The sequence below is a fragment of the Anopheles coustani genome, chromosome 3, assembly GCF_943734705.1.
Source record: "Anopheles coustani chromosome 3, idAnoCousDA_361_x.2, whole genome shotgun sequence".
NCBI lineage: Eukaryota > Metazoa > Arthropoda > Insecta > Diptera > Culicidae > Anopheles > Anopheles coustani.
In genome coordinates this window covers 20,458,919-20,483,981 of record NC_071288.1, presented here as the reverse complement: position 1 = coordinate 20,483,981, position 25,063 = coordinate 20,458,919, and the positions used below count along the sequence as shown (strand labels likewise).

At 46.9% G+C, this 25,063-nt stretch overlaps 2 protein-coding genes across 3 annotated transcripts in view; both read right to left on the bottom strand.

The window, feature by feature from the left end:
- Positions 1-24,680, bottom strand: part of LOC131261376 (transcription factor Maf-like) — a 35,358-nt gene extending 10,678 nt beyond the window's left edge. The window contains exon 1 of the mRNA XM_058263396.1: positions 24,059-24,680. Within this exon, the coding sequence (XP_058119379.1) occupies positions 24,263-24,583 (321 nt within the window). The 5' untranslated portion in view covers positions 24,584-24,680 and the 3' untranslated portion in view covers positions 24,059-24,262. The remainder of the gene's footprint in view (positions 1-24,058) is intronic.
- The window catches only part of LOC131261375 (latrophilin Cirl), an 83,420-nt gene continuing 82,905 nt past the window's right edge, over positions 24,549-25,063 (bottom strand). For both annotated transcript variants that reach the window (XM_058263394.1, XM_058263395.1), the window contains exon 5: positions 24,549-24,972. In XM_058263394.1, the coding sequence (XP_058119377.1) occupies positions 24,688-24,972 (285 nt within the window). In that variant the 3' untranslated portion in view covers positions 24,549-24,687. The remainder of the gene's footprint in view (positions 24,973-25,063) is intronic.

Sequence of the window (25,063 nt, the reverse complement as noted above, 5' to 3'; positions counted from 1 at the left end):
GTGCTGCGTGTTGATGATGTTTTATGTTCTGCTGTGCGCGTGTTTTCCCCCTTTCCCCTCTGTCCCGCTTACATTTGCATCCTCACGCACCTTTTAGTTCGAAGTTTTCCTTTCTCTTCCGCACCGTTCAACGGCCAGCAAACGATGAGGGCCAGTGATGCTCAAGCGATAAGCCACGAGGTGTAGAGCATGTCACTTACATTAACATAAACTAAATAAGCGAAATAAGCTATTCACTCGATAGTGTTTCAAATAAAAAAAACGATAGCGTTTCCAATTAATCGGTGTAGTTGATATGGCTTTGGTTAATCTCAACGACTATCAGTGTTGTGTGGAATGATCACAACATAAAACCCTTTTACATAAATAAAAAATATGTTTTGTTCTGTAGAAAACAAAAAAAACCAATGCATGAAGCCACCATTTTGCAAGTATCAGAAAAAGTTTGTTCGGAGTGTGATCTCTACCATTTTTCTGTCTGAATTTTGCTAAATTAATTACGCAATTCATCGGCATTTTGTGTTATTGCCTTCCAAATGAAGAATATCGTTGAATCGAAAAAAGATAACCTCGGTTTATTGGATCATATTATATCAATGAAAGAAATAGAAACAAAACGAATAAAGCAATGTTCTGCTTATAGATCTTTCATACCACCAAAATACATCCAACGAAAAGTGGTGAACAAACTTGCGACTTTTGTCAAATTAACGAGGAAAAATCATGTTACAACTAAATTCAAGGAAGTAAAATAAGTTAAACGAGTGATAACTATATATTGTACAGGTTTCAATTGAAGTGATTTACAGTACGTGCTCATGCTCTTTTTACAATATACAAACAAAACATCAACTAATTGACAATACCTCGTTTTATTTTATTCTTTAACGAAAGTACCATTTACATTTTAAGAGTCTAGAAGATTGAGAATCGCTGCCCCCAAGTGACACGACCAGGTTCCAGCATCTCCTACTCGTGCGATCAAGAAGTTTGCGAACGTGCTGGCGTACGAAGTGTTTGAAAGCAGCAAAAAAAAAACGAAGGAACAAAAATCACTTCCCACCAGCACCCATCCGGAGTGGAAAAACGGTTCCCGGCGCCCTACCGTTCGCGACGTCTCTTTAATTATGTCTGCGAAACATGCTTTCGAAACGTTTCAACTTTTTAAAGTACAACTTATCGCGTGCTCGTGTTCGGGGAGGGATTCCGGGAGGGGTTTTCTGGGTGAAGTGCGAGCCGTTCCTCAGCAGTATCGGTTCACATTAAACACACGAACCAGCGTTACTTCGTAGCGAATGTCCTTTTTACCCCAAAACGGTACCATGTTTTACCAGCCGGCCGAGGCGTTGCCGGTGACCGAGGTGAAGGGCAAGTGAAGATGGCCATTTTTTGTCGTTTGTTACCCTCTCCCGGTTCATCGGGACATCCATTACCTTCCGGGACGGTATCGGAAGGGCCACTTCACCGCGTTTGATTTCTGCAAATGGCTGCAGAAATGTGGAGTTTTCACCTCCCAGCGGTGAATTTTCCTTCGCTCCTGATTTCCGCGTTGGTCCGGTTCCGCGTTGACTGGTTCGTGGTGACCATTTTTCAAACCGTTCCCGTTCGTGCACTTGTCCACGGTTTCCTCCAAATCGTGTCACCGTTTGTCGTATTGCATCCCGAAACGGTTTTCCCGCTTCGCGAGTGCTGGAAAAGTCAACCATTACTTGGCTGGTGGACAGGTAGAAATGTAAAATCTTTGTTCGAGAACCACTTTTCAAACGAATCGAGCTTCTGGTGGGGGGGGGGGGAAGATGGCGATTGGGAAAACGGAAAAGTGGAAATAGGACAGGTCTAGCAGTGCGATGCCGTTCGAGAACACTTGTTCGATGGCACTTTTTTTTTGCTTTCCTTCTCATGCCATCTTTTTCTCTATTGCTAGATTTTCTCCGTCTCTCTCTTATACTCTCACTCGAACTCACTCTCGGTACACCATTTGTTTTCCCGCCCGGTTAAAGCTCGCCTCACCAGCGCAAATAAATCAATCCTTCGCGCGTCGGACGGACGGACAAAGTTTTCCCGACGCAGTGCACAAACGGCATGGTACCGGATTTTGGGCGGGATGCGACGCCGGGCGGTAGGGCAGTGTTTGGTGTCGTAGTTTTGCCTCCGATCGGTGTGTGTGTGTGCCTTTTTTTGTGTGTGCGCCTTTCGTTTGTACTGCCATTTTTGGCTCCCGTTATCGGAGTTTGTTCAGGAGCAGCGCCGGTACCGATGAAGGGAATCCCGTTGCGTTTCTTTGTGGGAAAACAATCACTTTTCCCAGCGACCGGATGCCGCGTTCGTAACGCGGCGGAGAGGGAGGGTTTGGTTGGTGGCCGGAAAAACGGCACCCCTCACCTTGGTTCGCTCGTCTGACCCTGGCGCGTACCCGGTGACACCCGGATTCCGGGGAGGACATGGCCGTCCGCGCGGGGTGTCGGATCCTTCGCATAATGTGAAACTTTCCAAGACTTTACAATGCGAAATTTTCCTTTTCCTCGCCCGGCACGGAAACGGGAATGACAAAACATTCGCTTCCTGTACGCCAAGCACGGGGTGCTTGTGCACTTGGCAGTGTGTATGTGTTTTTGTGTGTGTACGTGCGTTTGCCTTTCTCTGACCATTGTTTCTCGAAGTAAGCTTCTTCAACTTTTCGAAACAATTTACTCACTCTCGTCGCCCTTTTGTCGCACTACGGGTGGAAGAGATTGGAGCAGAAATACTTCAACTTTACTCACGTTGCGAAAGTTTATGGAAGTTTATGGAAGTGTAGAATGATAAAATGTTTAATCCATGTAGTTTCATGAGGCGAAAATAGACAGTTTGGATAAAGTTAAATAATAGAGAAAAAGTGACGAATAACTAATCATTTTACTCTTGATTGTAGAAGAAAGAAAAACGAACGGAACAAAACCAATAGAACTAATGTAAAGGTCATGGCGTATGCTGTGTATTAGAACTCGTGTTAGGAGAAGAAAATCGTAAGAAAAGTTATTGATTTTACTCAGCAACGAGAATTTGAATGTTTTCTTGTTACCATTGAAGTTTCATGTTACCTTAAATGGTTATAAATGTTACCATTTAAGTTTCGAACCACTTATTATTTTTTTATTTTGTAACACCTTTTTCTCATAAAAAACCCATTTTTGTTTTAGTTTAGTTTTTAGGAAAAGTAAGTATAACCTATCTATCAACAGGATGATACATAAGGTAGTTCTAGACGAGTAGACTGGTTAGTTAAACATTGTTCACACAATAAAAATAGAATCAAAGCCAATAAAACTATGATAAAATTGGACATCATATCATATTCATAACATTTTTCACTAAATTCAATCAATCTTTGCAGAAAATCTAAGAAATACCAGAAGAACCAACAAGGTAAAATATGGTATTTATGAAAAAAAAAAACATGTTCAAAGAGGAATCTTTCTATTTTCTAACAGTGAATTAGGTATGGTATTCGTCAAATAGTATAATTTATCATTTATCAAAATGGCTGCTTCTAAGGCCAACTATAGCGTGGAAAAATTTCACACAGGCGTATAAAGAAGCAAAAAACTGTAACGAAAAACAGTCAACACAAGGATGGAAGAATGATCTGTCTTTAATCCAGTACCGGACGGGAAAGTTAGGTCTGATTAATTGTGACGAGCCTTGGAACGAGGGGGACAAGCGATAGAGAGGCCATGAAAATAAACGTACAAGTTGGAAATTAAGTAATCAACCGCGGGCCCAACTTCGCCGCCCAAAGGCACACCTCGCCCTCATGCGCCCTGCCCTTGCCCATATACTAATACCTGTGCCTCTTCTGCAGCCCCTGGGTCGAGAACGCTTCTGACTGACCACTGCATCATAATTTATCCTTCGCTGACGTTTATGGATAAACTTTTCCACAGCCTCGCCCCAGCGTTTCGTCGAGTTTTCTCTTCACAGTGCCCTTCTCTCGCGTTGCCCGTGTCTCCGCATTTCCCCGGTTTACCTTTTTGATCGTCTCACTTTCGTGTTTTGTTTGGTGTGTATCTTGTCACTGGCACGCGGCTCGTAACGGTCGCTGTGTGAGTGTTTTATTTCTTGTTGATTTTCATTTCGCTTCTGGCTTCATATGATGACTTCATTCTTACCGTCCTTCGTCCTGTGTTTTTTGCTTTTGTTTTGTTTTTTTTTTGCTAGAGTGTGTACAAACTTTTGATTTTCCTCGTCTCACGTGCTATAGTTTCTCCACTCGCCACATTCCTGTTTTCTTTTTGTCGTGTTTTCCACTCTTCTTGATGTTTCCCCTTTCCGGCCCGAAAACTGCCTACATTACACCCGACGCGCCCTATGTCAAGCTCGTCTGTCAAGCAGGACACACCGAAACTCTGCCCGAAAGGGTAATTTTGAGTTCGTTTTTGTTTTCCCCCTTTCGGTGGCCCTTTTAACTTCTTCGCCAATTTCGACCCTCATTTTCCTTTTCGGAAGGGACAGGGGACACGAAGAAGTCCTTTTTAGGGCAAAAAAGACACCTTCATAGACACATACATGCATATTCCATTCGTCGGGAGGGATGCCTCACCGTCCTGACGGACTGTGTGTGTTTTAGTAAAGGTTTTAAATAAGTTGTCAAAACAACCTTCATCTGGTGCTGCTTCTTTGTTCGTTCACCGGAGGACACGCCAGTCCATGGTACGAGCTGTTGACGCATCGAACGTCAAGCCGAAGAGCTACCTCCCATTATCGAACGATCCCGAAACGCTATTAGGGAAACCCGTCAAAGTAATCCTTGGAAAAAAGGATGCCCCAGATGCGGCTACCAGATAATTCCATCAGTCAACCCGGTCGGTGCGTTCCGCAAAAGGATAAATCGTGTCGGCACTTCCACATGGCAGTAAGTAAAATAAAAAAAAAAAAACTAACAAAATGGCGTTTAAAAGTAAACGAGTTAATCGAAGGCATAACATTGGCGAAAAGAAGTAGAGAACCAACCTGTCGAGTGACAAAACGGGGGGGCGAAAACATCACAACGGATGAGAAGCTGGGGCATCGGTAAACATAAACCTTTTCAAAAAGGGCATAAAGAAGCGAGTGAGAGGTTAATCGTGCTCCCCGTGCACGAACGGGATACTTAGCATCGTCGAGAGCCAACCGGACCCCCTGCCCTCCTCGATGGTCTCTGGCTGCAACGAAATTCCCAACGCCGTAATACAATTACAGCAACACAAACGCCGCTGTCCTTGCGGGGAAGACGTTCTACGGCTGAGGCCAGGCAAACTCACCCCACGCTTGAGAAGACCCAGCGCCAAAAGGATGCACATGCACAGTAGGTTAGTCCGGGCCGTTGTTATCCTGCGAAGCGGAAAGTGATGTGCTCGAATGGTATCCGGACGTGCCGGGCTGTGCGCCGGCCGTCTCAGCATTCCAGCCCACCCAGCCGATGGGTCGTTTTATTGCACCCACTTCACTGGCCACCAGGCCACCACACCCGTACACACAAACACACACACACCAAGATCCTGACGCTGGAAACCATGCCGGAAAGGACCGATGTCTTCTTCGGGACTTAAACTCTTCAACGTAATGCCCGCTTTTATGTTCTTCCATGTCCGCATGGATGAATGTTTTTGGTGGTGTAAAGGAGGCGGCATGTGTGTGTATGTGTGTTTGAGAGAGAGAGGGAAAGGACCTGCGTCGGGGACAAACGACTACTGGAGGCATTTGTAAAGGTGTTTGGAATAATATTAGTACACTAGGAACTAGGAACACCGCAGGCGTATAGATGCACAAACACACGCTCTTCATACTTTCCCCCGCCTTCCTCTCCAAACTCCCACCTTGCCCATTAACCCCACACCCTAGTGGAGCCTTTGGTAGGTCCTTTTATTGTCCCTTCGCTCCCATGGGCCATTGTTATGCTACGACGTGTTCTGATGCAGTAGTACGTACACATTATTGGAGAGATCTATCCCCCCCTTCCGGCTTCCAAACCGAGCCAACCGTCCTGGTACTCCCCTCCCCTTTCTTTCCTCCTCTTCTCTTCCAGTGGTCTCTTTATAAAATATTGTCCTTGCAAGGACACACTCGCAGCAACCGCTTCATCGCGCGGAGTTGCACACGCTGCTGCTGTTGCTGTTTATTCCACACTCCCGCTTCACTGCACGCTCAAGGTTGGTGTGTTGTGTTTGCCTACGTGTGTGCGTGTGTGTGAGGATGGTGCCGGTGGTATGTCCTTCGCAAGGTCCTTGCGACAAAAGGGACACCGGGACACAGCGTTCGGGCTCATTGTCGTCGGCGTCGTCGTCGTCGTCATCGTCTGCGAAGTGGTAGATAAAGTTCTTCTTTATCCTTGAATAAGGATAATGGCCTGATGCTCCCCTTCTGAAGCACGCTTCCTGGCCCCCCACCTCCCGTGTGTCGCACAAATGGTGCAATTTCGTGAGGGGGGTCGAAAGAGATTGTAGCATGTAGCAGCGGGAACACACAGTCACATTTTGCAACATCGCGAACCGAACGGCATCCTTAAACACGCATCCAAGTGATAGCATTATCGTGTTGCTTCAGCTAGCTCCGGATGGGTGGGTGGTTGCGCGGGTTGGGTGAGTTGTAAAAGCCAGCACAAGAAGCAGACGCTTCCACTCAACAATGTTTTAAGCCGCGACCCCGCTCTAGGACAACATTGCGCGCGCGAGCTGCTTCCCCCAAAAACCAGATAGCACCAGCACACTTTGCATGCCTGTGTGGGTGTGTGTGTTTGTTGGGGGAAGTGTGTAAGTGTGTCAAAACACACGAGTGGCAGGCAAACCACGAGTGCGTCAACAACGGGCCCGAAGCACCCAGAAAGGAGCAGGAGAAGCGCCAGCAAACAAACTTCCATCATGGTGGCTCCCGGAACTGCAGGAGATAGGCGAACCTCTGCTCCACTGACCTCGAACTGGCGAACGGGTTGACACTTGTACTTTGTTCGAAGCCGGAACGGTGGGGAGGAACCGGTCTTGCCGAATTTGGCCTGCTATGGCAACAAACCATACCGACACCATGATTGGGACGGACATAACAACGTCCGCTCCGTCGGTGGCAAATTTTCGTTTGTAATTAGTTAAATCATGTGTACAAACGTCACGCTCTATTGGACGGTCCCCACCCTCTCCCGCTGGCCCAGTGCTCGCTCCAGGTTTCTGCGTGGCCAAACGGTGATCTCGATGTTCCGATCAGGGTCCAACTTGGGGCACTACCACTCCGTAGTGTTATCGGTTGTTCGGGCAATAACTAAACTCTCGCAAACGATGGTTACGATGGTCAACGGTTATCGCATTCGTTGTTTAACATCATTCCAGGGCCGTCCATTTCCTTGGCTTGTCCATTGTTTCGGGCCAGTCTCTCCTTCCCCCTTCCCCTCCCTCCACCCCTCCCGGGTTATCTTCCGGGGCCAATCTGGGAAGACTATAACCGGTGCCAATCGGTACCATCCGATCATGTTCGGAAGGAAACTGGGGCTGGGTTGGCATACCACACCCTCAGTGACGCATGTACGCTTACTCGCCTCGCCTCGGAACCCGAGCTGTAGCGGTTGAACCACATCATTACCGAAGTCAAGCGACCGGAAAGGTGCGGAGGGTGGATGTTGTTTGGGCTTTTTGGTATAGAAGCTTTCCTATCCACCCTCCGTCCTAACCGATAGGCTTTGGATGCTTTGGGAACACACTCTTCACTTCGGCTTCATCTAGTTCCTTGGTCCAGACATGAGGATCTTCTGCCGTGCCAAGGATAAGGGAAGGTAAAAAAAACCTCCTTTAACCCGACCAGGTATCAATCTCCATATCGATTCTCTCGGAACTTCCATTTCCCATCGGGATGCTTGGTGCAAAAGGGAGGGAGCGTGGGGGCTAAATTTCTGACCAAAATCCCCGACCAAAAAACCTAACCTCAAAGCAAAACCGACGGGAAAATGGAGAAAATACACAGTGGTATGTGGAAAGGAAATCGACAGCAGTACAAGAGATGGAAATTGGCACGTAGTGGCAATCCGGCAAACATTGCACCAGGAATGATACCCGACCCCGGGTATCTATGTATCACTTTCTGGTGCCCGTGCCCTTCCTCCCCCAACCGTGTCTCCCACCCGTTCGTTCTGCGGTGGAGACCGGCGTGTTCCGTTCGGTACACTTGTTCCCTTCTGTCTCCTGTGCCCCCGTGCCGGAACTCTGTCGATTACTCGATCCGACCAAAAACTCCCACCGGAGCCGTACCGGGGGAGAGGGGCCCCGGATGGATGGATGGGGAAAAACAAAGTCAAACAGACATAACGAAATGAAAAAAAGCGAATGATTCTACCGAAAGCAGCATACCGGGGTAGGAGAGCGGGGGGAAAATAAAACAACAGAACTAAAGCGGATACGTTTCATTTTCCCATTCCGGGACTGCACATTTCGGTTCGGTTCTTTTTTTGGGGAAAATGAGCGAGCTCACACAGAGTGCAGATCATGTTTTGCGAATGGCACCGAGCGACGGAGCATTTTCCAGCCCGGTAGCAGCAGCACCAGCCGGTTCACAAAGCATTTAGAACGGAAGCAGAAACAGTGTTGCCAGTGGGAGCCGTTCGTGCCAGCATCCGATCAACCCGAGCATCGGTTGAACCCTTGATGAGTAAGGGGATTTTTTGGGATCGGTCCTCTAAGCGGTACCGTTAATTAGAGAGCGTGTGAATTATGCATACAGATATAACGAATACGATGCACCGGAAGGAAGGGTGATTTCGATGGGGAAATAATTTGTTTGATTAGCTAATTCAACCGGTTTGGTCTGGTTCGATGGTTGGACTCGAATTAAACAAATACTCTAAATAAATCATCTAAAGTGCAAATAAACTGTTTTATGTTTAAATTTAAATCAAGTGATGGTCGCACGTTTACGTTTGATCTTTATTTCTTGCATCATGATTCTCATTAAAATTAGATTCAGCATTAAAATAAAATCTGCCATCGAGGTTTTCTTTACTTCAATATCTATTAAAAAGGGTGAACGCATTTTTGCCTTGTAATTCGAGTGTTTAAATCATCAAACTTTGTTACATATCACGATGCTTCCTTCCGACAATGCTTAGTAAAAAAGTAAAATATAATTAAGAAAATGATATTTTAAACATTGAAAATTCAAAGCAAAGGAACTCAAGATTTTACAATTTTTTAATAAAAATACAATGTTAATTAATAAAAGCACAATTAGTAATATGTTTAAAATAATCATTATATATGATGGGATTTACTTTTTGCCCAAAAAAAGTCCTGCCATGTTTTATGACCAATATAATCCGTAAAAAAAACCAGAACCAACAACCCATTAGTTTGCTTTAAGAGTATTTTAACTCCGCAGTAAAAACTCTGCTTTAACAGAACAAATTTCGAACACGCCAACTCGCCATTTGCTTCCGGTGGGACGGTGGGAATGATTTTTGATATTATTTTTCGTTCCGTGTGTCCGCCAGTACATTACAAGATACATTTCATCCTGCGGCAAAACATCACGCAACGCAAGGGTTGTTAAAATGGTGCCACCTGGGAAATGCACCGGAAAATGCGACTATCGGTTTCCATACCACCGCCGTGGCGGCCGGTGGCGTCCGCTCGACGGTCGGGGGTTTTGCTTTATTTTAGTTTTTTGGTTCCATCCGCGCTGGCTGGCTGGCATCAAATGGCCATCAGGCGCACGGAACGGAAAACGTACGCTTCGGTTCGCTCGGATGACGCTCGTGCTATTTGCTCCTCGGAAAGGTGGGCATCCGATCGTACGGAAAATGGTTGTGTAATGGATAGAGATATAAATTAATTCGCGAACGACTGCAAACTACAACGATTCGGGCTCGGGTTGAAATGCCACTTCCGAGCGATCGGAGATATTTCCAAACAAAACCGAACATTTTTTCCTACCGGAGGGAGTCGATTATAACGTTGTAAGATTTTACCCGACCTTCTGGCACTTATCGACAACGACGGAGCACCACGCAAGTGATGCTCCGGAAGCTCTTTCCCGTGCCCCTCCGTCTTCCACTGGGGTTTCCCACTTGCTCCACGCAAATGCATGTCCATATTTCACCGCTCAACGTTTTTCCATTTGAATGCAAATTTCCAGATGTGTCCCCGGTGTGCACCACTTGACCACAGTGCAGCATGGGTTTCGCAAATCTCGGCCGGTTTCTGGAGGGGAAGGAAAACTAACAACCGGTTCGACCGGTTCGGTAGAATTGTGTGGAAAAGTTGGTAGAAAAATAATACAGAAGAAAACGGTGGAAGTGTGAAATGGAGAACTTTTCCCTATTGGCAGGATATTCGTTGCGATCAAAAGAAGGTTTTTTTTTCAGCAAGGTGTGCGGAGTTTTCCATCTCGTCAGTTTTTTTTTCTCCTCTCGCTTTTATTTGTCCCCACAGGAAGAAAAGGATATGTTACTCGGCCGTGCAGGAGGGAGACTCAATCTGGGACGCAATATGACGCGGAACGTACGTTGACCCCAGCAAAAGGAAGGGGAAAGAACCCGCACACGGTGGGCGCGTGCCGAGTGCCATTGAAACTGGGAGGACGTGAAGAAATCCTTTCCTTTTTTCCGTTTTCTACCAACAGGGGTAAGGAATTATACAAAAATGAATCTCTGTAACACACGCGAGGGAGCGAGCGAAGTGGGAATGAAAAAGATGTTATAGAAGTGAGCCACATGGAAGGACAATAAAGGGGAGCCCACCCAATCCGTCCCTTCCAGCAGTAAAGCCACCATAGTCCTTTTCAGATTGTAGCCTTCTGTGTATCACCAACATCCTTGGCCGCCCTTCGAGGGAGCCGCTCCACCAGGGGACCAGGATCGAGATGAAAAATGCTGATTGGATTAGTTTTCAATTTTTCCTCGCCGACCAAAAAGTTGGTGGATCAAACTGGTATCGCATCGGGCAAACCGGAAGGGGCGCGGAGGTGAAAAAAGGGAAACTGCAAGCGATGCAGGCAGCACATTTTCGAGCAAAGGGTTGCGAACGTGGCGGGTGAACAAAAGCATTAGAGGATCGTCGCGAGGAGTAAGCCCTTCCACCAGGGGGAAAAAAAAGTGTCCTTTTCGAGAGGCGGAAGATGAACCCTTTTTTTACCATCGACCGTCCCAGTTTTCCCCAAAAACCTTGCGGGGAGATGGCACGAGTGTGATGATGGCCGCCAGTGTATTTGCATAACCTCAAAGGCGGCCCCAGCGTTGAAATGGAGCCGAGATTCGGAGCAAGCGGCTAATGGTTTGCTCCGCATGGGAACCGAATCTGGAGGGAAATACTTCCGGTTTTCGGTTCCGGAAGCGACGGTAAGGATAGGAGTGGCTGCTGGGAACACAAAAGGCATCCAAAAGGACACGGCGGTTGGTCCAATGAATTTTTAAGTCAGCAACACCCCGTCCACCGTGGTCGGTGAGTCACCGAGTGGACACAGTTTTTCCCAACCGCAGCCTCGGAAAAATTGAAAGGACGCTGCAAACCATGCACGAGGGGAAAAACAAACCCCGGTGGCTTCGTCCAGAGGGCGATGCGAACTGGAATGGAACAAAACGGGTGCGGAGAGAGTTGAAAAGGAAAGGAACCACCTATCTCGACCGGACGATCTTGCGTGTCTCCGATTGCTGATCGGATGAATTCTGCTTCCGTGGTTTTTCCGTGGGAGTCGTTACGCAGCTTTGCGAAATTCAATTTCTGATTTCAATGCAGCTGCGGAAGGAAACTACCGTGCGTCCGAGCCGGTGTGAGATCGGACAAAAGGATTCAAGGAAAACGAAAGCTAAAACTCCCGTACATCGAGTGGTGGAAAGCCTTCCGCCCGGTAGGAAGAACAAGACAAATTTGAAACAACGGGAAAACTTTCCGGGTTTTTTTCTGTACTGCATGGTCATTCAAATCCAGTTGTTGGATCCGTATCGACGTCGTATCCTGGCGACGGCAATGAGGCTGGACTCAAAGTTGACCCATCCGAGCGTCGATTATTGGCCGGCTGACGTCGTTAGGCTAATCGAATTGAGTCCCGTACCACTGCCACTACCACTCACCACCAACCGCTTGCAGACAAAAAGGTTTGAGGCAGAATTCGTCCACCAAGATGTAACTTGTGCGGAGGCGGCGTATGCACTCACGATTGGAACATGTGACCCATTTTAAACAAAACTCCAAAGCATTGCTGGCGGGCATGTTCCGAAGGCGGGCGGTTCGGGAATTCCTAGCACGGCAAGGCATATTGTGTCCCACCGACACATACACCTAAAGAACAATAAGGGAAAAACTGAACAGAATCCGTTCATTGATATTCGAAGCACGAATAGTTTCAATAATTGTATCCGGAAAGAGTGCTCCGGAATGCAACGACACACGAAACCCTTTATGCCAGGAAAGTATCATATAGAATCCGATGATCCCTCAAAAATTTACCGTTCAAACTGTACGAACTGGAGAATGAAATACTCATTCGAGGAAAAAACCAAGCAGGCTGTCCGAATAGAGCCCTGCGGTAGTTTCCGTGGCAACCGAACTGTTACATCGTTTCCATCGGCATCGGATACGTTGCTCTCGAAGTGAGCCTTCGAGAAGCAAGATGGCGGCAGGGTTGGTTGGACTGTCCGTAAGGAAAAGTTGGTCCATCATGCACTTTTCTCTACATCATCGTAGACTCAGCGGAGGTCCAAGTGTCCATTGCAGGTCCATCGCAATGTGCTTCAAACTCTCCTCTAACAGAGAACTACAGTGTAGCCTCTCAAATGTGGAAACTACATAAGGAGGAATCCTCCCTAAGGTGAGCCGTTTTGTCAGCCTCTTTAGGTTCAAAACAATTTTATCTCTCTAAGTAGCAAAATCAGATGACAAGTTCAATCCCTAAAATTCGTATGGCGGTATATCTCAATTATCAACAAACGATGACTAATGTTACTCAACTCTAAATGTGAAACACTTGTTGAACCTCAAATGAACATGTTTAAACTTGATTTTTGAAAGCAACGTGAAATGCGACAGTGTCGAAATTTTTATTTAACTTGAATCCCTAGCTTGATTAATGCTCTACACTTCATGGCTTGGACAGCTTCTCAAAATAATTCCCGATAGCATTCGTTTACAATTCTCGTAAACCCATTGTTTGATTTATTATTGGAATTGGTTAATAACATCGTGATATCTCTGATCAATTTTAATTACATTCTTGTCCTTGGCAGTTGAATTGAAGACAAATTATTTGAAATTTCAATATTGAATTTTTGTAAACATGTCGACACCTTTCCTTGAATGTTGAACGTTTCGATAATTTTCCTTGAATTTTTTACCTTTTTCGACATATAAATGGTTGGTTTGATGTACTGTCAATTAATTTTTATTGTATTATTTATTTGCAATGAACTTTTCGTAATTGAAACCAATCAGCTTCGAACAGTGTTCCATATGGCGAGCCATTCTATTTAAAATATACGAGGAAGTCGCCTGGTAATGAACTGCTTATTCAACAATTTTAAGCTTCATTTTTTGGTATAGAAAACAAGTGAACAAACCCGATGAAAATTGAGGTGGGTTTTTCGTATGTAGCAAAAACATTAACTTATGGGCCGGATAACATCAGTTGGTGGGCCGGAATTGGACCGCGGGCCAGACTTTGCCGACCCCTGGTCTAGTGCACCCAAGATAATCGATGAAAGTTTCAACTGTTTGTTATAGGTTTAACAAGCAAAGAATACAATAGTTTAGAGTATGTACTTTAGTGCTTCATTAGTCTGCAATTATCACCATTGAGTAACTGTCAAATTCTTCGTGTGACAGTCCACTTCCTTTTACAGCTCAGAGAGGATTGACTGTAGTTAGGCGCGATAGGACACTCCGGAACGGAGTGTACTAGAGAAACTGGTCCCCTAAAGGCATTCCTTTAACGTAGCGCCGAACCGATAGGCAACATGCGGAACAAAGAGCTGATGGAGCAAATTGAGGATCCGGAAAAAAATAAAAGTAAAGCCACTCGAAAAAAGCCTCCCACACTCACATCAGTGACACACGTACTACAGCAAACTGAAAACGGAACGGACACAGGATAGTAGTTCCCTGCACCCGTTTTGGGGGTGATTTTTCATCCGTTACCGGGATACAGCATCATGTGAGGTCCGTGTTTCCCGAAGCGGCTGAGTTTTCCAATTCGGTTTCATTGTTTCCCTATTTCTTTTATTTCTAAACCTTTTGCTACGCGGACAGGAGGATCAGCGAGGGAGGGGACGGACTTCCTGGGCAGCAGCTCTCCAGATGCAACTATTGGCTACAGGTTCCAGTTTTATTTCATCCTTTGTCGGCACATCTTGACAACTTACCGTGTGTCGTTAGGTGGGTATAATTTTTCCGGCACCGACATTTCTCTCTTTCTCTCTCGTACCATTGGGTTGGGCTTTGGTATCGGTATCGGGATGGGGGTGCCCTAAATTCTTCGACCGAACGGTTGCTGCCTCGAGCCGATCTGATCCAAATTTCCGGATGAATTTTCCAACCAAAAGAAAAAAAATTCCAGCAAAAGGAGAGGAAGAAAAATCGAACATGAACAAGAAAAATAGAAACCCCAACGACCCAGACTCTCCGGTCAACTGTGGCATGTAGCACCGGAAACGATGAATGCTTCACGTCGTGCGGGGATTCATACATCAGTTTTACACGTCCTTTCCGTCGCTCCAACCCCTGCCATTTCCCCCCGCACGGTAGGACAATTTTTCGCATCGTGCCAAAAATAGCCCTACTTGCGCCACAGCTTGCGCTGGTTGACATCATCATTAAGCTCCGGGTTTTCGGAAGGCTCGGTCCGTTGGCCCGGTGACCAACTGACCAGGATTGCTTTGCCTTCTTTACTTCCTTTCTCATGCTCCCCTCTCTCTCTCTCACTCTCTCCCTCCTCTCGTTGAAGACCCGCTTTAACTCGTCGGATCCATCGTATTCGAGGGCGGGATGGCGAGGATCCGGATCCGGCGCGTGATGAGTGATGGACAAAATGTCTCTTCCGGCCAATAAGCCGCGCTGGCCGTGTGCGCCGCAGCTGTCATCATCCCTCTCCCCCAATCGGTTCCATCGGCTTTCAGCAGCCCGTCATCGGCAGAGCACGGTTCTACGTTCTACGGTTCATGCTTTCTACCCTCCACTCCTTCCGCGCCGGGCCCGAAAGGGAAGAAAAGCCGGAAAATGACTTTCGATCCAATCAAGCCGCTTCTCGGCCAACAGCGACGTCAGCCTCGGGAACTCGGGTAGCTCGGTTTAGTGCGAGTCGTCTCGCCTTCCTTCGGGGTTCTGTTTCGATTTATTTTGCACCCCCCTCCAGCGTGCTTCCTTCCCCGTTTGCTCACAACCTCTGCTCGACGGTCTTAAATTGTTAGGGACCGGTTCGCCCCCTTTCGGCCGGAGCCGAACCGGTGATGGACCGGAGTGTCTTAAACGGTTTTCTCTCACGTTTTGTCACTTCCGACCGGCCGGGTCGTCTGACTTGTTGGGGAAGCAAAAAAATCTACTCCGGGATGGATGAATTTCCTCAAGCCATATTCATGTTTTTTGCGACATCAGTCCTGCTACCTTACTTTCGTCCCATTGACCTTCAGAATTCCCGTGGAAGGTTACACCGGCTTACTAGCACTTGCTTTTTGTGCCCGTCTGATGAGGCACTGGTTTTATTTTTTTGTCCTCTTGTGCGTCAAATTTAGCATTCTGCTTCTCGCTCTGTAAGCGCTGTAAGCTTTCTGCTATTATTTACGCAATGTTTTTCCCCTTTTTTGCCTTATTTTTTCCGGAACGAAAATGCTGCCAACAGGTCAGGGATCCGCCGCGTTCCCGGGCCGGAGCCCGTAAAGAAAAAGAGCGACATTACGAAACACTCGGCTCGGTCGGTGGGTAAAAAGCCTAGTTCTTCATCCTTAAATGGTGGCGGTGTTTTTTTTGCGTTCGCGTGTCGACCAAACGTAAAATAAAGTGAAAAGTTAATAAACAAGCAAATTGAAAATAAAACAATACACACACACAGCCTCATCGGAGCGCGGTCCAGAGAACGAGAAAGTGAGAAATAGATGAAGAAAAAAACGAAAGGGATAAGATGGCATTTCTGGCTCGAGCCGGGCCAAATTTGGGGATGATGGAGGAATCTCTTTATCAGGATTTTGCACGCTCTGTGGCCACCGAATTGTGCTTGGGTTGTTGTTTTTTTTTGTCCCTACCGACCGCGTCCGGAATAAGCAATCCGTCCGGTTGGCATTTTCTCTTGGTGTCGTACGCTTTGCGGTACACAGCACAAATTGCTTTATTGAAGGAATCGTGAAGTTCCGGTGAGAAGAAAGCAAAAATTACTTTACATTAAACATTTTCAGGTTTGATGTATGAGTTGAAGTTGAAGTTAGGTTTTAAGAAGAGTGTGAATTGAGCAATTTCTTAAAAAGTAATCTGCAAACTAAATCTTACAAATTTTACAGCTCATCTTTAGCGTTTGAAAGCCACTCGGAAGGATCCTCTCATCCATATCTTAAGGCACTGGAAATCGAAAAGTCAGACCTAAGACGAACCCTTACATTTGCCACCCTCCACACGGAAAGAGATGTATCGTTTCACCACAAGACACACCTTTTTTTCTTATCAAATCCACCCTCATCTGTTTCTTCCGCCGGCCCTCGGTTTCCCCCGCGCCCGTTTCGCTTTGATGAGGTTCGAACCCGTAAAATGATTGCTTTATCATCCACAATTGATAGCCGTAAAGTGATTGCAGCAGTGCAAGATATTGCTCCGGTCGAAGGTGCTACCACCCATCCCGATGGGCGATGGGAGGGGGGAGGGTTTTTAAACCCCGGTGGAGATGGCGAGAAGGAAAAACGGGATTCGATCGGAGTGGTGCTCATATCAATCATACGGTTCATTTGATCGACTGTAAGCTAATCCGCTTCCAGGGGTCGCACTTTGCCCACACGTGGGACTTTATGTTTGATTCCCCCGCGTTTGGCGGGCGGGTTTGTGGAAGTGTGGGTTAAGGAGGGGGGAAAAGAAGGAAGGATTTGTGACTTTTTTTCCATGATTCATTGATAGTGATTTTTTATTTCCAGTCAGCCAGAACGGAGCGATTGGAAAGTATCGGTTTTTCCTCAGAAGCATCTTGTACGAACAGTTGGTTACTCTATTTCGTTCATTCACTGTGGAAAAACTGTTAAATATTTGAAAAAAAATGTCTTGATTTTTCTACAAAAAATCAATCAGAAGTGTTTTGTTTGATAATCAGCTCTCTGTTATAAAAGAGCGATAGAAAAAGTCACCTCCGCACGAATCAAAGGTTTTAATCGATGAAAATGAATTTAAATTAATACAAACAAGCAAAGCACGGAACCCGAGAACGAACCCACGGCCAGAATTACCCATTCATGCGGGTTCCGAATTTGTAAAACATTCACAAATCATGCACAAAGCGATTGCAAATTGCGGCCAGTTTCCTTGAAGGGCTCGCCCGTTTCCCAACAAAACACACAACCCTTCGGCAAAAGGTGTTCGGCAAACCTAATCCTAATATACTTTTTTTTCCTTCCTCCTCCAAGCCTACGATCGGTATCCCACAAGACACCCACAAGCAGGTGGGCGTACACAATCAGCTTTTGGTGGGATGCAAAGTGGCAGGAAAAACACGAAAAAAAAAGAAAATCACACCAACAACCGTGCCGAAAACAATTCATAAAACTCGATTTTTGTTTTTGCGAAACGGCCGTGGGTGCGGCCGTTTCTTTGGGTGGAAAATTCTTCAAATTTCCAAACCCCGCACGAAATGTCCACGGCGATGGTGGAGAGGAGAGGGAAAAGCAATGCCGACTCACAACAGTGAAAGCGGGCGGGGCAAAACGGAATGCCAAAGGCAAAGGCTCCCGTTACTGCTTATCCGATCTATTGATGTTTCAATTATGGAAAAGACGATTCTGGTCGCGCCGCGAAGCGCCTTTCGCCTTCGGACACCCTTGGGTTTTTTTTCCCCTCTAGGGAGGAAAAAGCGAGAAGGATAGATTGAAAAACACCATCCACCCACGCTGATGCCAATCGAAAGTAACGATAAGCTGCGATTAAGACGACGAGCCCGAATAAGGGGGAAGGAGAAAGAGTGGAAGGGATTTGGTGTGCTGTGTGTTGCTTGAGGAGCGAACTAAACAACGGCCCCGAGGAAAATCCTTACAACTCAACAACCATTACCCACCGAAAAAAAACCCACGGTTGATGGTTATTTTTCTCGCGCACTTTTCATCCTCTTCAAAGTGTCTTGTACGACGACCCGAACCGAAGAACAACCGTTCGACGACAAACAACAATTGGCAACAAACATTATTGACCGATTATGTCGTGCCCGCGGGCGCGGGTGGAAGGAGGGGCAAAGGGCGAGCATCGAAGGGATCGATCTCACCTGCCAGGGAAAAACCAAACCAAAACAGCAATCCTTTTCCATCACCACAACGGACTTTTCCAACGATCACTTGGCTTTTCCCGAGGTCGTTGGAAAAAGTTGGTCCTTTCGATTATGTCCTCCTTGGGGGCACACTTTCACCCCATGGTGGTGGCGACGAAGAAGGGGACAAGAGCTTTTCAGCGAAATGCGACTTTTCACGCCAATGGCCCACGGGCCATTATGTGTGTGTGTGTGTGTGCGTGTTTGGTGGAAAGGGCTTCGGAGGGAAGCAGCAAACAAACAAACGAAACGGTTGACGTTGGACGTCGATTAGAGGCCACCGTCCCTCGTCATAACCCGAGCCAACACCCCACCCGGGGGGAGTGGAAAAGCGGGTTTTGCCCCAAAGGGCAACACAAAGCATAACGTACCCCCGAGCAGCAACATTACATTCCTGCGAATTGCGAACAAATTGGACATCGATTCAGATTCCCTCACACACTGCTCTGGGTTCACTTTTACCTTCCTCCACCCCAAAACGATGACGCGCTAGACCGTAATCTATAATTTTTTGCTTCCTTCCTTCCTCCCTGTGCTCTCGCTCTTTGCTTCCCTTAATCGATTTGCAGCTAAAATCGTCCTTCCGTCCGTGTTCCTTTGTTTTTTTTTTTCGCTTCTGTTTCTTGGCATCCCATTGGCAACCGACGAAAATTGATGGCCGGCAAATCGCCTCCCGATCCGGGCTGCGGTGGTCGGCTTTTCCTTCCCTTTTCCAACTGGTGAGCTTCAACCTCCTGCTCCACCATCATCAAATGGGCGGAAGGACGAGGTTCGTCGCCGGGTCGGTGGGGAGGAATGCTGATGGTTTTTGGTTTTGGGTACCGAGAACACGTTCCTCCAGTTCCGGTGTATCGATTCAAGTGTTCGCCTGGTTGAGCCTCCTTTTTTTACCACTCCACAGTACCCACGGCTTTTCCCAGTTCTTGGCGTGGATCCAACAGAAAACGCACGCCTGGAGGGTCAAAAGGACAACGGCAAATGGCGGGGATCGCGCCTGGTGAGAGGTGACAGAGCAAATAAAAACCAGAAATACGGGGACCGTAATAAAAAAAAGGAACGGACACACGCACGAAAGTCAAATTTTAAGCCAATCCGATTGGTCGTTTGAACGGTGACGGACCGAAATGGGTTTTGGATAATTTTGGGACACCCTTTTTGGGGGATTTCTTTTTCCATGAAGGAAGGTTTCAAGGGGGGAAGAATTGGGCTTTTCCTTCAAGTGATGCACAAAATACTTCATCGTCTGGTTTTATGCTTACTGCCAGTTGGAAGAGGAATATTTTTGTTACTAATAGCAGCACGTCTTCCAATCGATCGAATCGTACTAAAGCAAACTGAAAAAGTTTATTAAAATAAAATTAAAATTATGTGAAATATTGAAATATATAATGTGAAAAATTATGTACAATGTAAAATAATATATGAACTCAAAAGATAAGATACAAAACAGGAAAACTTTTATTTTACTTCTTGTGCGTTTTAAAAATACCAAAAACTTTAACACTTACACAAATTTTGTTAAAGAAAATCCCTTTTTGACTCTACAAAAATCACTAGTTAACAACAACCAGTTAACAAACTGTTTCCCGGGTACATCCTTGGCCGCCAAGTCGGAGAGTTTTCGCGGGAGGAAGAAAAACCAATCCGAATTCGAAGGAAGGAAGAAGGATCATTTTCCCGTTCGCCACATCATTGGACGGAGTGCTGAGTGCGTTCCCTGTCGGGAAACCACTCGAATGGACATGAAACGATGGTCCACGGTGGCGGTGAGGATCCTTTTTTTGCGTCGCACTTCCGGCATTGTGGAAAACTTTCCGTTGATCCGAATCCGGAGTTGTAGCGCTCACAATCCATCGAGGACGTTTTTTTATCCAGATTCTATCTGGCTTTCCTTTCCTCGCATGCGTATGTCCCACATGTGATGGGACCGAATGGGGTTGTCTAGCGTCGACGCGCGCCGCCAGACATCAGACAAAAAAAAAAAAGAAAACAAAAATACCAACCTGTAAAACTTTTCCACCAGCAAAGTTGTTGCATGAAAACTTTTCCTCGCTTTGGAGGTTGGCGTTCGGCGGAAGGTTCGCTCGCTCGGGGCTGATTGTCCGCTAGGAACCGGGTGGCGGTGGGTGATGGTGGAAAACTCCCCGTGCGAGACCCTGTGATTCCGAATCCAGTTTTCTTCCCATCTCCCTCACTCGCTATGCTGCATTTGAAAAGGATGATCGAAAAGGGTACGACGGTGGACACGGATAGGGAATGCGAGCGCGCGGGGTGAGAGCGTTTAGGAGCCGGTCGGTAAAAGCGTGGCCGGTCGTTTCGAAAGCCGTTAGGAAAATAAAGCTTTTCCGAACGATTGACTTTTATGAAACATTTATAAATTGCTACCATTCCGCTGCAGCAAAAAGAAAAAAGAATAAAACGGGAAGACCCTTCCGGGCAAAGGACTGGCGAGTGATAAAAAGCACATCATAACAAGCGGAAGAGTGGCAATAGAGGGGAGCAAGTGGTGGCGAGAGACGGAAGGGAGAGACAGATTACCGCTAGCAGAAAGATTCCGATTCGATACGGACTTCGCGGGGTGGGAAACGAAGGGAGACCTCTCGTGGGTCGAGAATGGTTCACCGCCATTTGTTTTTTGGTCTTTTTTTTTAATATTGTTTTGTTGCTCCGGGTGGTCCGACGACTCGTTCGGGCGCTCTCTGGATGGGTGAAAAACAGAATGTGTTAATGAGCTTTCCTTTGCCCATCGCCACCCCCACAGCATCCCGCGCTCCGGAGCACTCGGGAGCAAATGACTCATCGTGAAAATTGATCATTACCCGCATAACAATTCGTTCCGGCGAAAAACCTAACGCCTTCCGCAATCCACTTTCCCCGTTGCGGCGGGTTGTCCTTCTCCTGCTTCTGTCTCTATGGGTGTGTGTGTATGTGTTGGGTTGAAAATGGGCCCTTTCTGGATCCCTTTTTCCGTTACAATATCCAAATCTTTTTCGGCGACCGACAAGATCAGCGGCGATGAGAGAACGAAGAAAGCACACCTCGACGAGCACGTCCGACGACGACTTCTGGTGGCAGCGCTTTTCCCGCCCGCCCCCCCGGGGTTAAATATCGATTTAATCCGATCCGGCAGCAAAGTTCCAGGAGATCCAGAGTAAGAGAGAGTCCAAACGGGAGTCCACTTTCAGGCGGCTGGCGTTAAATGGTGTGAACTGCAAATTGCTGAGTTATTTGTTATCCACAATCGGATCCGATTTTTCTTCCCCGAGTTAGTGGTAAGGAAGAGAGGTTGGGAGTGAGCGGGTGTTCCGCCGTCGTTCGGTTAATTCATTTTCGCAGGATATTTCGGGATTTTGATTCAAACATTCAAACAGACCGGAACCCGCTTCGAAAACACTTCAGTTTCAAGTTTGTTTGATTCTTCGTTTTTATTTCTTCCTTCACCGGTTCTTCTGTTCACCTGATTTCATCCCCCCCCCTCCCCTCTCCATCCCCTTTTCCACGTGTGCCCTGGACCTGAAGTCCGACCATCGTTTCGCGAACACGGGAACCGCACACGCGTTGCGGTACCTTACGCCCTCCGCTCACAGGCGAACCCCTTACTTCTTTGCCTTTTCTCGGAGGATTCGTTGTGTGAGATTTTCCTTCCTTCCTTCCTACCCTTGTATACATATTTGATAACACCGATTTGATCCATCCTCGGTTTTTACTACCGACAGATTCTCTCCTTCTCCATTTGACCCTAATCAAATCACGCTTTCCGGACGTCAAACGTTGTCGTCGTCGTCGTCGTCGTCCGGAACTCTTTCGATACCTTCCCTCTTCGCCCGAGTACCCGGACCATTTAGTTCTTAAATAAAAATCAATAATTAAACCTTTCTTTTGGAACAACGTAGCGAAACGGCTTCGATGGTAGTGGAGGAGAAACAGAACTCGATAAACAGGAGATTGCCAGAAAGGTTTTTAGCAGCTTGAGCTGAACGAACGAAGCGCTAAGAGTATAAACTAAAGCGTACGGAATAATTAACCAACTGGTCCACACGGAGTTTTCCCCCCCGTTGGCCTCTGCCTTTAACCTGCTGCCCTTATCCTTATCGTATGGTTGAATTACAGCTTGCATTATTTCGCGTTAAATAAACTAGATTCTCTTGTGACAGAAACGCAACGCAATTTGGCTGCAACACACGGCTTATGGGCTATATACGTAGATTTATATCCTTTTTACAACTTCGCAGCCTTTTTAGCTTGACTTCTTTTCGTCCCCCTCCGTACCGTTCGGTTACCCACACACTTCTTTTATTGATAATTGATTGCTTCATCGAAATCACATGGTCTTCTCCGCAGGCGTCTCTCATTCCCTACGATACTATCATACATAATAAACAATATTTCCTGGTGCAACATTCCCTCCCCCTCACGTTTTGCTGATGGAAAATTTATGTAAGAACGGAAAATAATGTAAGGTCATGTAACATGTACCTTCTGTTGCAACAAATGGGCTTGGAATCTTCAAACCAAAACAAAGGGATGGTAAAACTGATCTTCAATTTAATGTTGGCGTTGTTCAAACGCTTTACATGTGTATCATATTTCCTTTTCCATTCTCGTGTTATTGCTTTGCTTCGAAGCTTACTCACTGTTCTTGCTACTGGTGGACATACAAATTCTATCAATGCATGAGTTTGTTATATAATTTTAAAATCACTTTCTTCCTAGAGAAAGTGGTACGAGCACAACTTGAACATCCCCACGAATACGCTCGTCGTGTACGTTGACTTGTGTGAAGTTTTACTGTGTGTTTAGCTTTTCTCTTTTGCCCACTGCTTCAAAGGTTTGTGGACTATGGTTTTTTCCCCTCTCTGTACGTTTGACTTCCATCCAGTTTTGCAAATGAGTAGATAGAGGGGTAGCTAACTCGTCTCTCTTCAACCGCCGGCCGCGCCTCTGCCCCTAGCTATAAATATACACATCAAGGATGGAATGATCAACATAAATACAAACTCAAAGCAAACGAAAACCGAAAACATCGAAATGTAGCATGCAAACGCGTCAGTTGTGGCCGGTCACCAAAGATTAAAGATAAGTTTCGTGGGAAGAAAAGGAGTGCACGAGGGAAGCTGACCGCGAACATAATTGAGTAGATTAGGAAAAAAGAAAGATAATCGCACTTTACATAAACTCGGGCTACCTAACTAATTATAAACTTATAAATAACATTCACTTCGTTTTGTTTTTACATAAACACAAAGAAAGAAAGCTTGATCTCCGCTCGAGGCTCGCACATTTACACAATTACAACATGAATAACTAAACAACAATTAATTCTTTAGGTAAATGTAATAAAAACTAGGTTCACATTCGAATGGACACGGACGAAACATTGCATAAAGCCCACGCCGAGGGCTCTGTGAGTGAAGTAAAACGGATTGCGGAAGCGCTTTGGATTGTGTTTGTCCGCGATTTCCGCGGAAAAAGAAGCAAAAGCCAACTCCTCACGCAAACACAAAGTACTAAACTAAACTAAACCAAACAACAGCAACAACAACAACAACAACAACTGTGCGACAACACCAACATATGTGTCTCGAAAAGTGTTCCATACCGATTGATGGCCGATGGTGTTGTGGTGTTCGCCTGCTGATGCTGCTGCTGCTGATGCTGCTGGTGCTGGTGCTTCCTTCAGTTCCTGTCCTTGGTTCCGTTTCCCTTTTCGGTCATGGTCCACCATTTTTCTTCATTGACTCGAGTTGATTGCTAGCGGGGGGACATCGTCGCCGGTAGCGATCAGTTAGACCATCGTGCTCGGTTAGAGGTTCCTCTTGCTCGGAATCGGAGCTGCTTGGGCTGGGGAACTGGCGTCTCCACCGCCAGGATGCAGATGCTGATGAAGGTGATGGTGCAGATGGTGGTGGTGATGGTGGTGCTGCAGTAGCGGCACGGTGGCACTCGCACTCGAGGACGACGCGGACGAAGCGATCGTGCCGACGGTACCACCACCACCACCACCACTGGTCAACACAAGGACACCACCCGAAGAAGCGTTGCTCCCGATGCTGCCCTGATGCTGATGGTGGAGCCGGTGCAGATGGCCCCCGCCCAGCTCCCCGCCGAGGTTGTAGCCGGCCATCTCGGCGGCGGTCGTACTCTGATCGCTACCGCTGACGCTACTACTGTCGACGCTGGCCCCCTTCACCGGCGTGGTGGTGGTCGTGATCAGCGAGGTGGACGCGATTAGAGATGATGCTGATGGTGCGCCACCGGCGAGGAGCCCGCCACCGAGCCCTTGTAGGAGGATGGCACCAGCGGCGGTGGCTGCGGCAGCTTGCGGCTGGTGGTGGTGGTGCTGCTGCTGTTGTTGCTGCTGAAGGAGGACTGCGGCAGATGGTGATGATGGTGATGGTGCGGCCCCGCCGGCACCGGCACCCCCTGCTGCTGCTGCTGGTGATGATGCAGATGGTGCAGGTTGGTGGTGCTGCTGCTGTTGCTGCTGCTGTTGTTGTTGCTGCTGTTGATTGGCTGCGCGTAATAGATTGATTTGATTATTATTCGGTCGGTAGGGGGTGGTGGTGGTGGTGGAGGAGATGGGGAGGGAGGAGGGCAGGGTCGG